General features: G+C 29.7%; 2 protein-coding genes across 2 annotated transcripts; both read right to left on the bottom strand.

Annotated features, from left to right (window-relative positions):
• Nucleotides 1–5,112: 5,112 nt before the first annotated feature.
• LOC111297620 (uncharacterized) lies at nucleotides 5,113–7,008 on the bottom strand. The gene is made up of 3 exons (XM_022892275.2): nucleotides 6,355–7,008; nucleotides 5,897–5,974; nucleotides 5,113–5,801 (listed from the first exon to the last, which is right to left on the bottom strand). Exons 1-3 carry the CDS (start codon nucleotides 6,923–6,925, stop codon nucleotides 5,113–5,115), a joined length of 1,338 nt encoding a protein of 445 aa, XP_022748010.2. The 5' UTR covers nucleotides 6,926–7,008.
• Nucleotides 7,009–13,974: 6,966 nt separating this feature from the next.
• On the bottom strand, nucleotides 13,975–15,329 carry LOC111297619 (ankyrin repeat-containing protein BDA1-like). The gene is made up of 3 exons (XM_022892274.2): nucleotides 14,733–15,329; nucleotides 14,195–14,608; nucleotides 13,975–14,061 (listed from the first exon to the last, which is right to left on the bottom strand). Exons 1-3 carry the CDS (start codon nucleotides 15,327–15,329, stop codon nucleotides 13,975–13,977), a joined length of 1,098 nt encoding a protein of 365 aa, XP_022748009.2.
• Between the last annotated feature and the right edge of the window lie 1,589 nt (nucleotides 15,330–16,918).

Raw genomic sequence — 16,918 nt, 5'->3', positions numbered from 1 at the left:
TCAACAAATTTACTGTTAATAAATTAACAAATAACTAGCATTTTATTATTCATCTGCTTCTAGTGAATTATTAAACGTGTATAACGAGTTGATAGTTTGCTTTTTCTTCTAATTCACAATGACTGACTTTTTACTAACTTTCCTTTGAAGCTGTTGGAGTCACAAAATTCGGAACGATTTTCTTTTAATCAGGCGGCGAAAGTAATACTACAAATATTGAAAATTTTTAAAAATACCTAACACAACCAATTTTATTAATTTGACTAACATTCAAATTAACAGAACTTAAAATTTTAATCGAAAGTACCACAAATTCACACAATTTGTATATACCCCTAATTGAAATTCACCACATTCTTTGAACCTAATTTAAATAAAAATGATTTTTTTCTTTTGTGTTTTTTATGGGTATTGGTCTTTGGTTGTTGTCACTTAGTAATAATTTTATATAAAACATTTTCCTCCAAAACTATCATTGTAAGATATAATATTATATTATTATCACCTTAGGCTTTAAAATTTTAATATGAAAATGGCCATATGTTAATGCTTACATTTACCCTTTAGTTTTTGATTTTTTTTTCTTCTTCTCCTTCCTAAACCACGCTTGTTTTTTAATTATTTAGGCCACTTTTGTAATTCAATTGAAAATATAATCTCTTTCTCAACCTAGTAGTGTTGATTTTAATATTTTTTTAAACATTTGTGTGGTTAGTTGATAAAGTTTTAGATTTTAAATTATACTAATTAAGATTTAATTTTTGATAAAAAATAAATAAGACTCCTTTTTTGAGAAAAATCAACAATTAATTTTATAATACTATTTATACATGCGTGCATCCACGAACATATACGTGCATGAAATAAACTCATATACAAGATAACAAAATAAACAAAAGAAAAAAAACAGTGATACATTGACATACTACAAATAGAAAAACTTAGGAAATAATAAACAATTTCCATTGGCCTCCAGGGCTGCTTTCAAGCGATGAAAGAGTAAGAGATGATAGATTTGAGCCCTACTTGTAGTTGAACAAAAAGAAATTGCTGTGACCATCCTTCAACACTAGATATGCATCCAATATCCATGTGTAGGGGACATGGACATGGACATGGGCATGGTACATTGCTTGATTGTTCAGGCATTACAATGTTCATTGCACCGCTTTATGCAGAATCGACAGAGATTAAGGGATGAACAGCGTCCTATGACAACAATAGCTTGTATATAAAGTGGAGTAAGTAGAGGATACCCTACAACTAGCTATTCCTTTCTAGAATTCATCATATAAAAAAAGGAATAACCAACATACTACTATTACATTTCCTATAAAACGTTGAATCTGATCACCTGGATGGAATAACCACCATCCTAGAAGTAAAACACTAACTTTTGACACCCGATAACCAAAACACATGAACGTCTCCAAAACGAAAACCATAACTGAAAATATATTGATAACTACAGATGCTACACCAGTTGGCGCTAGGAAAAAGATTGATTAATAGAAGCATATAGCAAGCATGCAAGAAGTACCTGAACAGCTGTCCTGAAACCACGAGGAATAGGTTTAAGGAGACCCAATGTTAGGAAAAACGTTACTATGTAGACAGCAGAGGTTGGAATGGAGTAAAAAAGAAAATTCATTTGATCCATAACCGATTTCCCTACTTTTTCTTTATCTCTTTGATTGGCAGTGGAGTTCGAGGAACTGTCTCCCTGCTAAACACTACCAGGCGGGCTACGACTAGCTTGGTACTTTGCTGTTAAAAGCAGTCCTAAAATTACTTGTAGGGCATTGCGATCCTCGATATATTGTCCATATCTTGAAATATTACAGCTGATGCCTTTGTCACATACTTAGAAAATTTGTTTCAGCAATTTATACATGAGGGTTGAAATAAGGGATTTAAATCGAAGTTACGGTCGTGTTTTGGATCGCATCATATTTATCATGATTGTAAAAATAATGAATACAATAATAATAATTATGTTCATCGTGGTCGTGAAATTTTTTTTTAATTTTGAACAATATATCATAAAATGAAATGAATAATAATTATAAACATGCTTATTATATTTAAAATAATTTATAATATTTTAATTCTTTAATGTGTATATTAAAATAAATATTTTAATTTTTTTTGTTTTGAGTCATAAATCAATATACATATCTAAATGTTGATCATTAATATATCCATGAATTTTGTAAATATAAATGCTATAAATGCATATGATTGATGACAAATTGTCATTATGAAATTAATATTATAAATTAATCTAATTAAAAAGAATAATAATGAACATTTAAATATTTTTAAGTACAATTATTAAGGTAAATGGATTAAAATCTAATTCTGTGGAATAGATACATGTAAAATCACTTATACATATTATCTCTCATTTTCTTTCAAATTTCTCATCTAAAATCTTCAAAACATTGCCAAAAACTTATTTTTGATCATTATTTACCTTTGTTCTTAAATTTTTTATCTAAAAATATTAGGTATAAAGAAATTAATAATAAATATACTTAATAATATTATTATGTTTTTATAAAATTATTTTTTAGATAATTAAAAATTAAATTAACTATTTAACATCTAACTACTCCATTAAATTTTCATCCAAATCATAAAAGAATTCAAATACCTATTTTCCAAAAAGTAAAAGAAAAAGATGGCCAAAATAAAAAATAAAAAATAATTTATATCTGATATCGATCTCTCTCTTGTCTTTACTTCTTTGTTCACTTTGCTTTTTATCCCAAAATAGAGTCACCTACGACCCTATCAACCTCTCTCTTGTCTTTTTTTTAAGAGATTTCAACTCTCTCCCTTCTATTGGATTGATTTGGGAGCTATTTGTAATTGTTTTATGGGATTATACAATTCTTAAGTTGTAAAATCAAAAGATCCCATACCTTGATGAAATGGGTTTGGTGGTTTGAAGGTTAGTTCTTTTACTGGAGCTCTATCTTTACACTACTTCTATTCTAATTATTTTGATTAAGATTTAAATTTAACTAAATTGTTTGAACTTGGGGCATATTTTTTTATCATTTTGGTATGTGTTTTCATTTTATTTGATGAAAAAAAATATAAATAGTGACTTTAACTTCTTGTTATAATCTAATTTTTTCGTTAAGCTGTTATTTGTTATAGTAAACAATCATTATAGGTGTGATTACCAATCACACCTTATTGCGGCTGAATAGCGGAAACGGTAGGCAGCACCACTGCTAAATAGCAGCCGTTTTATCGCGTTGCGGGCGCTATTTAAAACCTATTACAAAGCACCAATATCACCCAATCGAGTAGCACCCATCACTTTGTCTTCCATTGAGGGAGGATGAATTGTTATCGCAACACTCTCTGGCTGTGCCATTGCTGAAGAGATCATAAAGGCTCGACGATTGAAAGGGTTTAGATTGAGTTTAAAGTGATACACAAAGGTGAGAAAGAAAGAGGAGACTTGCTTCCTTCATACAAGAATTTGCACGTTTAAAGTGATACCCATCACGTTTTAAGGTGCTTATCTTCATTCTTAGTTAAAACCATCAAGAATTTGCACCTATAGTAAACGTGACAAAGATTCTCCCTTTACTGTTTTTTTTCTTGGAGAATATAGGGTTTTTTAAAATACAGATATTAGATATATAGGTGAAATTGGTGAAGTTTTTTAATAAAGCGATTTAATAAAAGATTTAAATTCATAAATTGATAAAGTTGAATAAAAAAATTAATAATATGTAAAATTTAAAATACTATTTATAATTTAAATTTGATTAATATTTATTTATCAGCAAAATTTTAATAAAAAATTATAATAAAATGATTATCTAAATAATATATAAAATTTTTTTATTTTTTTTCAAAATTTACATATTTAATCTATATAATAGGACCTTTCAATTTATTCATTTTAATTTTTTATTTGAATTTTTAATTAATCATTTTAATAAAAAATTCACAAAATTCATTTAAAAAATATCCTTATTAATAATAGAAAAAACATAGTTACAAGCAAGGCATTAGATTCCAATTTCGATGAACCCCTTCTTAACAAAAGAATCAGTAATATAATTATATAATTAACTTCCTATATAAATGAACAAAAGTGATATTCCCTACCTTTGCATATAAATTACATACAACCTATTAAAAGGGTCATTGTATGTCCATGAATTTTCAAGAACTCAGAAAATATCATAGATTGAGTTTATTACTAATACTAAATATACTAATAAAAAATATTTAAAAGGAAAGCAGGTTATGTGTAATTAAGAACTGTTCAATATTGGAGATGTCTCCGGTATTCTTCTCTTCTTCAATTCTTTGGTTTGTTGCCATGATCTTCTCATCAAGTTTTCTTCAATTCAACATTTAACTTAATTTAATTTAGTTTACCGGTTCGATATGATTTTTTACATTTTAATTCTTAGTAAATACATGCATATTTGTACTTTACATTAGTTGCTTCACTTTAAGGAATAAGAACGATTCTAATTGAAGTGATTAAGATGAAATAATCTAACTAAAAGACAATCTTTATGGAAACTCCTAAAATTCTCTTTTTTTTTTTGGTCGTATGATCTCATAACCCAAACCTTAAGAAAATAACTCAATAATTACTTGTGTTGTGCATAAGTACATGTTACTAAAAAATTTTATAGTATCTATCACCCCTTAATTGTAACATGTATGATGATCTTTTAAAGTGCTACATTATTTTATCGAGAGCTTGAAATTTAAATTTGAATGTTTAGAGATGATTATTTTCTATTGTACAACTAAAAATTACATGCGCAAAGTTCTTAAGAATTTAATTACTAATTTTCTGTCTGACAATGTCTTAAATAAGTTGTGGCTGTTCACGGTGAAGGACTACCAAGACAAATGTGAGTACTTAGTTGAACATTTGTTTTATTACAATTAATTAATTAATCAATTAGTTTTTTTGTTTAGAAATTAAAAGAAATCAAAACATTTCTTTAATTTGAACAAAATCAGAATCACAAAATATATAATATTATATTATCCCATTCACACTAAAACACTTAAATAAAATACATTATTTGGTGTTTCACTTGAGATGACAAAATCTCTTTAAACTTCTTCAACCATATATTTCTTAAGACATTTTGCGTGTCCAATGACTCTTAGCATTACAGGTAAACTAAGAAGAGGGAGAAAACCAAATATTACCACAGCCGAATTGGGTGATATGTCAAATGTAGAACTCAGAAGGCAAAAATATAAGAGAAGTAGTGGCACTAGAAGAAGAGAACTGATCCCACTAGCAATAATTGCGGGAAGCCCAAGTGTTAGGATCAATGTCATTATAAAAGCAATAGTGTTTGGGACATAGAACAGAAGAAAAGAAGCTGAACTCAGGACCGATTTCCCACCATTTGAGTTGGTGGAATTGGTCTGTTTGCAGACACAATCAGATCCATCACCCTGCAACATACCACCAGGTGGGCTGAGAGTGGCTTGGTATGTGGATGTTGGAATCTGGACCAATATCACTAGAACTGCACTGCTTCTTTCAGCTGACATATTTGTAATATCATAAAACACTTCACTGAATGCTCTTTCAAGAAATGTAATCTTTGATCCTAACAATTCGTGTAGGGTTTGAGCTCTTGGTATAGATGAAGTGCTCAAACCTTCGGCATTCAGTAGAATGTCCATTGCCTTTCTTTTTGCAGATTGCTCGAGGACTGGGAGTTCTTGTATGACATCCAATGCTGTCATGCCACTTGAATTGATCTCATTGATATTAACTTTGGAATCTAATAACAATCTCATCATCTGCTTAATAGACATATAAACGCAACATTAATTAATTCATTGACAGGACAAAAATGACAATTGAATGAAATTTCACACGCTATGGCACCAAATGGACTATCAAGAATTGCCACTGTCAAGTTCCAACAGGTCTTTAGACCATTCTCCATTAAGACTGTTAAATTTTAGGACAGACATCCAATCTAAAACCAATTTGCCAAAAAATTTTCCACTTTAACTGACGTCGAATTTACTTTTATCATTATTTTGATACTTCCCTGCATGTATAAGAACAACGAACTTATCAGTGACAAACTTTAGATATAAGAATAATGGGTCTATCATGCAGAATGAAGTTCACATCCTAAATATAACAAACCTATCATGGAACTTTGCAACACTTTGGCAATTGTGTAGAAGTGTTTTTTTTTTTTTTTTTATTTACTTGCTTTTGATAAAATTAAGAAAGGTCGAATCATTGATTAAGAGAAAACTAAATTTAATTATGGTGCAAGAGATTGTTTGTACCTCAGGTAGATTTTTAGATGCAGCTACATGCAGCACAGTGTTGCCATCTTTGTCCTTCCAGTTCAAGAGCTTTTTCCCCAAAAGAAGAGCTGTAGAAATAGGTCCTTCTAAGCGATCGCGTCAGGACTTGAAGAGCTTCAAGTTTGTTATTGCTCTTCGCAGCAACGTGCAAGGCAGTCTCGTTCCGAATCGTCCCATCTTGAACACATTCAGGACAATCCACCAGAAATTGGGCTAAAGGACGAAGGTTCCCTTGTGCAGCCACCCAATGTAAAGGAGTGTAGCCCTCCCTCCCTTCGACACGAACCAGACTTTTATCTGCAGCCAAGAGACGAAGCACGCTTTTCTCATTCTGCAACGCAAGGTGAATTGGACTATAGCCATCTTTGTTCAGCTTCCTGGCAAATGATGGCTTTAAGTTCATGATCTCCATTGCAAAATCATCGTTCCCCGCTGCTACAGCTACGTGTAATGAAGTATCCACGAAAGGAACTTGATCAATGAGCTCCAAAATGCATGGATCCTCCCGAATGATTGCATACAAGCCATCAATATTGCCTTCTTGAGCACCCTCTCTCAACTTCTCACTCAAATCCATGGCAAGAGAATTGTAAGAGTGACAAAACCAGGGAAGACAGATTGAAAAGGCCTTACTCGGTTGTCTATATATATAGCCAGAGCCAGAGCTTGCGGAGATTGGCGGAAGTTTAATATTATTTACTTATTACAAAAGCTTTACTTTTTATTATCCAATTATGCTATAATTAGATTTTTTTTTCCTTATGAAATTACTAGTAAAATAAGAAATTACAATCATAATCAAATATAATATATTTTTAAATTCTCATTAATTGTACACCTCATGCACATTTCATACCTATCCTAAACATGGCTGAAAGGAAAGGAGGATTCAAACTTTTTTTCCGAAAATGTTCATTTATAAAATATATATATATATACACAAAAAGATCTCAAGAAAAAAAATTTGAGAGTATCCACAAAAAATTTTTCTTTAAATTTTCATATATAATAATCCAAATTTAGTGTTCTCAATACAATTTTATTTTTACTGTGATTATATTTGAATCAATATTACTTAATTACATATGTGCCGGTATCCTCGAGACAAAATTTTCGACTCCACCGCTGTAAACACATAGTAATTTAAAATTACATGTGAACACAGAACAAATAGTGACGAAAGATGCAAGAAAATCGTTCGTTTAGCGTGTAAAGATTCTAATGGGATCTTTTCATAGGACGAATAATTCTCCTATTACACTTAATTTTCTCCACAAAGAATGAAAAAGACAACTGATTTTGATTTTCGAAACTTCATGCAGGTTGGTCAAATTTGTTACTTTTGTTATGGATTAAACACATTTTTTAATTTCTAATTATTTTTCCCTTTAGTCAATTTGTTTCCCAATTACCAAGCAATTTACTTAATCTTATTAATTTATATCTTTCTCAATCTCAGCAATAGAGTTCTAAATTTCGTCTTGAAGTAGGTGACAGATATCCTCGCTAGTATCAAGATTGGTAATTAGTTCATCTGATAAGAAATTATTGTCTTATATTGAAAAAATAAATATTTGTCTGTCCAAAAATTTGATAAAAAATACACTTATTCTCTTTTAATTTGAAAAACATCTTCTTATCTGCAATATACACTAATCTTATAAGATGTTATTTATTAAGGGTGGGTTTGGATTTAAATGCACTATCAGTAGCTGCAATTATTCGTAAAAGTTATGCTAATCACAGATTTTACACCCAAATGATGCTCCACCGCAATTGAACAAACTCCAGTTATCAATTGGCCACTTTTGATTCGTTGGTGACCGATCAGTGTTTTCATTTTTTTTTTTTCATTTTTGTCCTTTAAATTATATTATTACATCAAAAATGCTCTTCAAACTCATTTTTTATTTAAAAATTGTGAAATAATTTTATTAATTTAATGTAATAAATAAATTTTATTATATAATACATTAATAAATAATTTAAATGAAGTTTATTATTTATTAATAGATTTTATATAATAAATAAATTTTATAAATGTCAAATCATTTAAATTTTTTATTATATATAACTTTTAATTAATAGTCATTTTTTCTTCTCATTATAATTTACTTCACCGATATCATTATTTTTACATCCAAACACATATCACACCACTAATTTTAATTTCATTACAATAGTAACCAATATCACTTTCACTGCTATTTTCAATTTCACCGAAACTAATTTCACAACTTCTCCGAATAAAACCTAAAATTAATCTTAAATGAAAAAACAAACCTTATTAATTATTAATAATTTATTTCTCTTTTTTATTTTGTTTTTATTCTTTCTTTTATTCATATTTTTAATTACAAAATAAAGAAAATTTAATTAGTTTTAAAATTACCTGTAATTACTATCAAATTAATCAAGTATACATTGAATATCTTAAAGGAGTCTATAAGAGTGAGCAATCTGTCTTTCACCTTTGTCAAAGTGTAGAATTTGCCTGATGAAACATGAAATTGATATCTATGTAACAAGGATAGGAGGTCTAACATTCGACACGCTAAAGCTCAAAGTCAATATAGCACTTCAACACATGGTACAAGATTTTTGGGAAGGGAGGGTAAGGTATGGATGTTCTTTTTATCAGTTAACCATACAGATGCTCCACATGTAGTTTTCATAATATATATAAATTTGTAAACCTACATAATAAGAGAAGTCATCACTAATTTTTGTTTTTGTTTAAATGCGATTGCCACTTAATTGAATTTATTTCTCCTTTAAAAAAAAGTTTTAAACTAAACTCAAATTTATTAAAAAAGTATATTCTAGTTTATGAAACCAGAATGAATTCAAAAGTATAGTTACGTGCAAGAAAGATTATAGCACTCCTATAACACCCACTTAAATGATCATACCCATTGATTTCGTATTGTCCAAAATCTTAAAAAATTTTATCAAATAATTTAATATTGAAAATTGTCCTGCAATTACTTGAGACATTCCCTCAACTTAGAAATATTCAAGATTATTTGTCATACTTGAAGAGGTTTTGTCGTTGGATTCATTTATAAAATAACTTTTATTCATGATAAGTGAAAATTTTTGTGAGAATCTTGATGTCAAAAATCTTTTTTAAATTCTTCAATATGTTAGTGAATTTAAAAAAAAAAAAACTTTTCACCTAAAAATTTACTTATTGCAACATTTTTAATAATTCCATAATCGGATATTCAAAATCAATTTTCATTTTTAGAAAATATCTTCCAATATGTTAATAAACTTTTTTTTCAAAACATAAATCCTCTAATATATTGGTAGGATTTCATGCAAATTATTTTCCTTTCCAAAACATATTTTTTTTTAAGTTTAAGGTTCCTATGTCCAATTACAAAATGAAAGGGGTAATACCCTCTTTCCCTTTCATACGAACAAGTTCATTATCGATATTTACAAGTCGAAGCACCAACTGGATTTCACTACCAGAAAACAGGGTGTTATTGATAAATTTCGTTGGTGTAAGCTTAAATGTCAGTAGTAAGTAAGTTGGTAATAGTATTTCATCTATAAATTTAAAAATTCTATTGATAATATAACTATTTTGTTGGTAAATTTAAAATTTTGGCGTTAATATAATTATTCCATCTATAAATATTTTGTCGATAATTGTGTTGGCATTCCATAGGTAATTGCATCGATAAATCCATCGATGAAATTCATTGATAATCCATCAGTAAACCGTTAGTAATCCATCAATAATTGGTTGGTTATCCATCAGTAAATATTGATTTTTGTCGGTAATCCATCGGTGTTCCATCGATAATCTATTGATATTCTATCAGAAAGTTGTTGTTATGCCGTTGGTAATTGCTAATTTCCATTGATAAAAGTCAAAATTTCATCGGTAAAATCTAAATTTTGTTAGTAATTTAATTAATTCCATTAGTAATTATTTAAGACATCTTTAAATTAAAAATAAAACATGTATAATTCTCTTAAAGGTCTATTATTTGTCTATTATTCGTTAAAAGTATAAAAATGAAATCATCATCATAAAGTTCATATCCATATAAATTCTAGAACAATCCAAATTAAAAAGTTGAAATCCATAAAATATAGTAATGTAAAACAACTCAAGTCATTAAATGCATATCAAGTGACTGCATTCATTTATAGGCATAATCACCGAAATATGTAATAATACATACAATTTATATAAAATTGAAATGTGATGATAAAATTAATTCATGAAAAAACACCATACCATTCTTTTTCTATGAACAAGAAATGCAATGGAACCACCAGTGATATTTCTTTCTTTTTGTGTCTGATAATTTGTTTTGGCTTTAGCAGAGATGTTTTGTCATTTCCTAATGTTCCATACATTCTTAATAAGAGCAACCCAAATGGGAGTAATGATCCACCTCTGTTCCATCCCTCTATAGTGTATAATGTTATTAACTTCACACTATTTTATCTTCAATTCCTCTCATTCGACATCAAATCTTTCAATCAATTCTTGGCAATATTGTTCTATGCCCATTAAACTAGAGCATCATCTAATTCAGTTCACTGACATTTTTTCTAACATATATGGACACACTAAATCATTGACACGAATATGAACTTTAAATTCAAATAAATAAAATAAATATATACAATTAAAAAACAAATATCCAATTACTACTTTAAATTTATCGAATATTGAATTCTTCATTAGTGTAGAAACTTTACCTTATGTCAGCCAAAAAATAGTAAAATTGCTTTAAAATATACTTGAAATTGTTGAGATAACCAATGATTGCTCAAAACAACTATTAATATCCATTTTTTAGTAGAATTACTTAAATTGCACGAACTGTTTAAAAAATAAATAAGAAAAAGAAAAAGATTAATAGTAAAATTATGTCATACCTATCTCCTTGCAAAATAATCCACACCCACTTGTTTGGATCTGTATGAGTCGATAAGCCTTTGTTTACACCCTAGTCCTCTACCTTGTTATTGTGCCTTCTTCTTCTTCTTCAATAAGTGGTTCATCAACGAATGATGGGTTGACATCATGCTAAATCGATGGATCATCCATTGTCGGTGCTGAAGATAATCCGTAAGATGGATCATCTATTATTGGTGTTGAAGATGACCCGATACCTTTTTCAACTCTTATTGATCAGTTGGCAGACCTTTACTATGGATATATGATTAGTGAAATATTGAATTAATTCATTTTATAAACATGCAGTAATGACAATAGGATATGCCAGCATCAGCAATTATCGGTATCATCGGAGCCGCTACACAAACAGACCTCACCGTAGTCGCCATTTCCGATGGCCTTCAGGAACACCAAAACCAAATATCACATTATGTAACGTTTTACAACCCAAAATAAATAAATAAATAAATAGAATTTAAAAAGAAGGGTTCTGACGTTAGCAAGCCAAAGTCAGGTTTGCCGAGAGAGGCGGAGAGAGCATAGCCAGAGATGAACCCAGCACTGAGACCAGATTGCTGGACTATGGCGGAGAAGATCGCGTCGTAGCAGCCAGGCAGTAGGACGATGCCGTGATCCTCAATCATACGGTGAATCCGCGTATGCAGCCTAACCGTCGGATTAGACGACGTGCTCGTCCTTGACCTAAATGTGGAAGCTTTCAAGTTAAAGTATTGAAGCGAAGCGTCTTTGTTTGCCAACATCATCGTCATCATCGACATTTTCGAATTTGGAACTTGGAAGTGGAAATAATTTGGTGAGTTGGTGTCTCCAGAAGCTTCATTCACCCTCTAAAAACTTCTTAATGGGGGTTGATAACTATAAAAAATTTTTATGGTCAAAATATAACCTTTATTTATTTTTTTAAAGACATTCAGTGCGTGTTTGACAAGTTGGAGTTAGGGACTCCTTTTAATATATTTTTATAAATATTTATTTTAAGTATTAAACTAGTATTAATATCCCACATCATAACAGCCAGTCAACCACAGAAAAAAAAAATAATGAAGGAACCTTGCAATTCTCGCTTAGGCGATGATAACCATCCTTTTGAATTTGAAATATTCATTTTGAATAAATTAAAGATTTAAAATTTAAGCTTTTAAACAAATTTAAGTGTAACTATAAATTTTATCTCGTTCATCTTATAATTTAAATTGAATATTTTCAATCAATTTTATCTCGTCCATCTTATAATTTAAATTGTAGATTTTCAAATTAAAATCTTAGATCATAAATCCTAATCATTAGTTCAGTATTCTCTTTACTTATCCTAAATTCTTTATACCAAACAAGTAATCTTGTTGGCACTTATGTCACAAGAATAGTGATTTTTGGAAAGGAATTAATGGTATATATTGATATATAAAATGCAATAATAAATTCCGCATTATGCTAGTGTTAATTAAATAAAACTCCGATTCACTTTAAATTTTTTAAAAGAGAAATGGGGATGAAACTTTTATTCTTTTCTTTTTTAAGTTACACAAGTACAAAACTACCAAAACCTATATGAACAGCTCTTGAAAGTTTTACTAATTTAATTATTAAGCATTGCATATCGATAATTTTGTGGTTTTGTTTATGTACTATCGTTAAGTGTTGAAAAAAAACGTGGGAATCTTAGATGAGTGTTCTTTTGTAGGAAGGCATTTATGTGTGAGTTTGATCATTGATCATAGTAATTTTTATTTTTTATAATGAATTTCCTCTTGCAACGACAAAAAAAAAAAAAGAAGCAAAAAAAAAAACAGAGGACTGCTTTCCTTCTTACAAGATTATTTAACTTAACATAAAAATTTAATTGCTACGAGAATAAATCAATTCAATGAAAATTCATGATTATTGCGTTTTAATAAAGTCAAACCCTTTAACAAAAGTAATTTATTGTATAAATAATAAAGACATGATTCATTTTGTGACCTTTAAAAATTGATATTTAATAAGTTTATAGTTTAAACTTTAGCGCTTGCAGTATTTCATCTATACTTAGATTGCAATCTTTTTTGTAAAAAAAAAAATGCCTTTAATAAAAAAATTTAGATAGGTGTACAAAAATATAATTATATTTTATTTAATTTGAGAATCCTAAAGTTCCACAAATTGACCAGAAACTCATAATATTATTAATTAAAAATAAACAAGTTGAATACGAACTCACGCAAGTTGAATACAAATTAAACTCACATAGACTCAAAATATATAGTCTGATTTTTGTCGATTTTATCCATTTAAAGAAACTGATTACAGAAGTCAATCGCACCAATGGATGCAAATCTTTGTTAAAAGTTACCTTCACATGGTAAAGGTTCATCCATTAGCTTCTGTCATAAAATTTTTTATATGGATAAAAAACGAAAACTTTGCATCCTTTCTATTTGAAAGAAGCAATCGATGAACTCTTAAATGACGAATTTGATAAACATTAGATGAATATTTAGTCTAGAAAATATAAAGACAGACACTGACAACACAACTCTTCGCATCAGCCAAAGAACTATTTGGCTTTTGGAATCCATCTTTGACTTGATTCTTACCTAAAAAATCTATTAATTTTGAGAACTATTGCTGGTACACTTGCAACGAAGGTGATAAGGGCGAAGGAACAGACACAAGAACAACGAAGTACGACAAAATGATCATTTGGAAATAGGATAAGCAGTGCAGAAGCCGGGAAGCAAAAAAATAACATCGACAAGGATAGCAAGAGAAAGTACCAGAAGATCCTATTAAAGAAAGAAGAACCGTACAAATTAGGAGGAAAGAAGTAGAGAAAGTCACCAGGTTTGAAATAAATAACCAAAGAAAAGGACGCATCGGTAGTAGTGATAATTGCGCAGTGTTATTTGCTTTGCATACGATTTTTTCCACTATATTATGACTGGTGTTTTTGGAACCTAAGTAAATTTGCAATCCCGAAAATTTGTGGTCGTTGGATAGAGCATTGTCTTGAAGAACACTACCAGGGGGGCTTACGGAGAATTGGTAAGTGGCTGTAAAAATCAGTGCTGCTACTACTAGCAAAGCGTTGCCACTGTCAGCTGGCATTACTCTGAGTTCATATGCACATTGACAAATCACCTCAAGACAAAACAATGGTATTTTGCGAGCCGATGCCTTCAGACCATCACCATGGCGTAAAATGTCCACGCACTTCTTGATATTGATACTGTAGTCTCCTTGAGCTCGGTCATTTAAGATATCCAGAGCTGTTGAACTTTTCGAATTTATAGCTTTGATGTCGACCCTAAGATCCTTTATTAGCCTGATAATCTGCATCAAAAGAAAAAAAAAAACATAAACAAAGTAAAATACATTGCAGAGAAGGAGATTAAAAAGTAAATAAAATAGTCGACCTCTGGGTTTGGTGACACTGCTATGTGCAACACAGTTTCGCCATCCCTGTTCTTAGAGTTAAGGATTCGTTTTTTCTGCAACGTGCAATAGAGTTATTTGTTCTCCTGAGCCAGCGCAGTAGAACTTTAAGAGCTGTTTGGTTGTTGCGGGCTGCTACATGTAGGGCAGTTTCATCTCGACTTGTCACATGATGGATACAATCAGGGTAATCATTGAGAAACTCAGTCAATAGATCACCATCGGTTTCCTTCATGACTAGGTAATGCAAAGGAGTATAACCCATCTTCCCTTTGACACTGACGAGACTTCCGTTGATTTTCAGCAGTGAAAGCACAAATCGTGTGTGCCCATTTTGCAAGGCAAGGTGTAAAGTGCTCAACCCATCTTTGTTCAACTTCGTAGCAAATGATGGGCGTAAGTACATCATTTCCATTGCAAAATAAGTGTGTCCTGCAGCAGCAGCTATATGTAGTGGAGTATCCACAAACTTCCTCATGTTGATCCGGTCCCAGACATCTACGTCCTCTCCGATAAGTTGATAGAAAGAATCAGTATCATCCGATCGAGAAGCACCCATCACCTTGTCTTCTGTTGAGGGAGGATGAATTGTTATGGCAACACTCTCTGGCTGTGCCATTTCCGAAGAGATTGGTGGGCTGTGCCCTTGGGAGGACTGCGGCTGTTTGTGATTTTTTTTTTTTTTTTGGTATTTTGGTGTGCTGTGGGTTTGGCTAGGCAGTGGGCCTTCGGCAGTGGGCCTTCGGCAGTGGGGTTGATGGTTCTTGGTGAGAGCTGTGATTCCTTTTTTTTGGAGATTGTTGTGGTGGTGGGTTGTTTATACGTAGAAATTGGTGTTTTGGGATCGTTGGGAGGTGAGTGAGTGGCTGGCTGCGGAGATTGGTTTGCTGGTAGTTTGGCTACGGCGGAGGTGGAATTGGTGGATGGCCGGCTGGTCAGTTGATTCGGGTGACCGAGTAGTGTCCTTTATAATTGGCCTCCACTGGTTCCATTTGAAGAGCAATGTAAATAGGTCTCACATTTCCTGTATTCATGTAGGATAAAATATTAAAATTTATATATTTATATATTATTTTACATAAAAATTATAATATATAATTTTATGTTAATATAAAAATAAAAATATAATTTTTTTATTAAATTTATGTATAATTATTACTATAATTTTAAATCTTATCATTTTTATACCATATTTTTATATCTTATTTATGTTATAGTGTTATGTTTTATATTGACAAGTCTACATGTAATCCCAGGTTTTTTGGGATTTGTACGAAAACGTGAGGGAAGGAAAAATGTGAGGATAGGTAGAATAGGTGGATCGGTAGGGTGGCTAGCTGGTCTATGAAAGTTGTTAATATCTTTTAATTTTTTTTTATAAAAATATAATATATATTGGTATATTATTTTGATATATTATTTTTTTATTTTTGATTTAGTACAAATATATTTGTAAATACATATGAATTTATATATTATAATATTATTAATAATTTATAAAATAAATATGTAATATCTTTAAAAATAAAATAAATAAGTTTAAAAGCATAAAAAATAATATCATAATTTTTTGATGATATGTTTAAATATTTAATTTGATCATACGATATTTAAATAAATATTTTTAATATAAATATTAAAATAAAAACAAAAAGATGAAAAATTAATTATGAATTTATCATTGTTAAACTTTATAAAAAGAGCATAATTGCTTTATTAAAAGAGATTGAAATATTTATAAATTTTTATTTGAAAAATAAAATATAAAATTATAAACTTTGATTTGAAATATAAAAAAAGTCAACTTTCAATGATTATTTTGTCAATTAATTTTAGTTTTATTAGATTAAAAATAATTAAACAACAAAAGACATGTTAAAAATTAAAAAATATATTTTATATTCACGTATCGATTGAAACATGCTATTCCATTAAAATTCATCAAAATTCACCGAAATCAATTGAAACTAATAAAAAAAATCGATATTACTTAATATCAAATTCGATGCAAAAATCATCTTTAAGTGTATCATATTTTTGTATGATTAGAGTGTATTGGCCCGATACGACCTATACCAAAAAAAAATTAATAACTATGGTCTGTATTGTTGCCCAGTAATTTCAATTTCCAAAATTTGACCTCAAAGGTATTTTAGTAATATTACTATTAAAAATAATTTTGTAATTTCATTCATTTGAGGTCAAATC

The sequence above is a fragment of the Durio zibethinus genome, chromosome 12, assembly GCF_047325235.1.
Source record: "Durio zibethinus cultivar Kanyao isolate XHJ-2024 chromosome 12, ASM4732523v1, whole genome shotgun sequence".
NCBI classification, from domain to species: domain Eukaryota; kingdom Viridiplantae; phylum Streptophyta; class Magnoliopsida; order Malvales; family Malvaceae; genus Durio; species Durio zibethinus.
Note: the sequence above shows the minus strand (reverse complement) of the source record. Positions and strands in the feature narration are given on the sequence as shown.

Excerpts from the sequence above, each read along its gene's own strand:
- LOC111297620 (XM_022892275.2), bottom strand. The coding sequence starts at position 6,925 with ATGGATTTGAGTGAGAAGTTGAGAGAGGGTGCTCAAGAAGGCAATATT. Across the intron at positions 5,975-6,354 it reads ATGGCAACACTGTGCTGCAT|TCTTAATGGAGAATGGTCTA; the intron begins GTAGCTGCATCT and ends AAAATTTAACAG. Across the intron at positions 5,802-5,896 it reads TCCATTTGGTGCCATAGCGT|ATTCCAAAGTTAATATCAAT; the intron begins GTGAAATTTCAT and ends GATTGTTATTAG.
- LOC111297619 (XM_022892274.2), bottom strand. The coding sequence starts at position 15,329 with ATGGCACAGCCAGAGAGTGTTGCCATAACAATTCATCCTCCCTCAACA. Across the intron at positions 14,609-14,732 it reads TAACTCTAAGAACAGGGATG|ATTATCAGGCTAATAAAGGA; the intron begins GCGAAACTGTGT and ends CTTTTGATGCAG. Across the intron at positions 14,062-14,194 it reads ATAATATAGTGGAAAAAATC|GATCTTCTGGTACTTTCTCT; the intron begins GTATGCAAAGCA and ends TTTCTTTAATAG.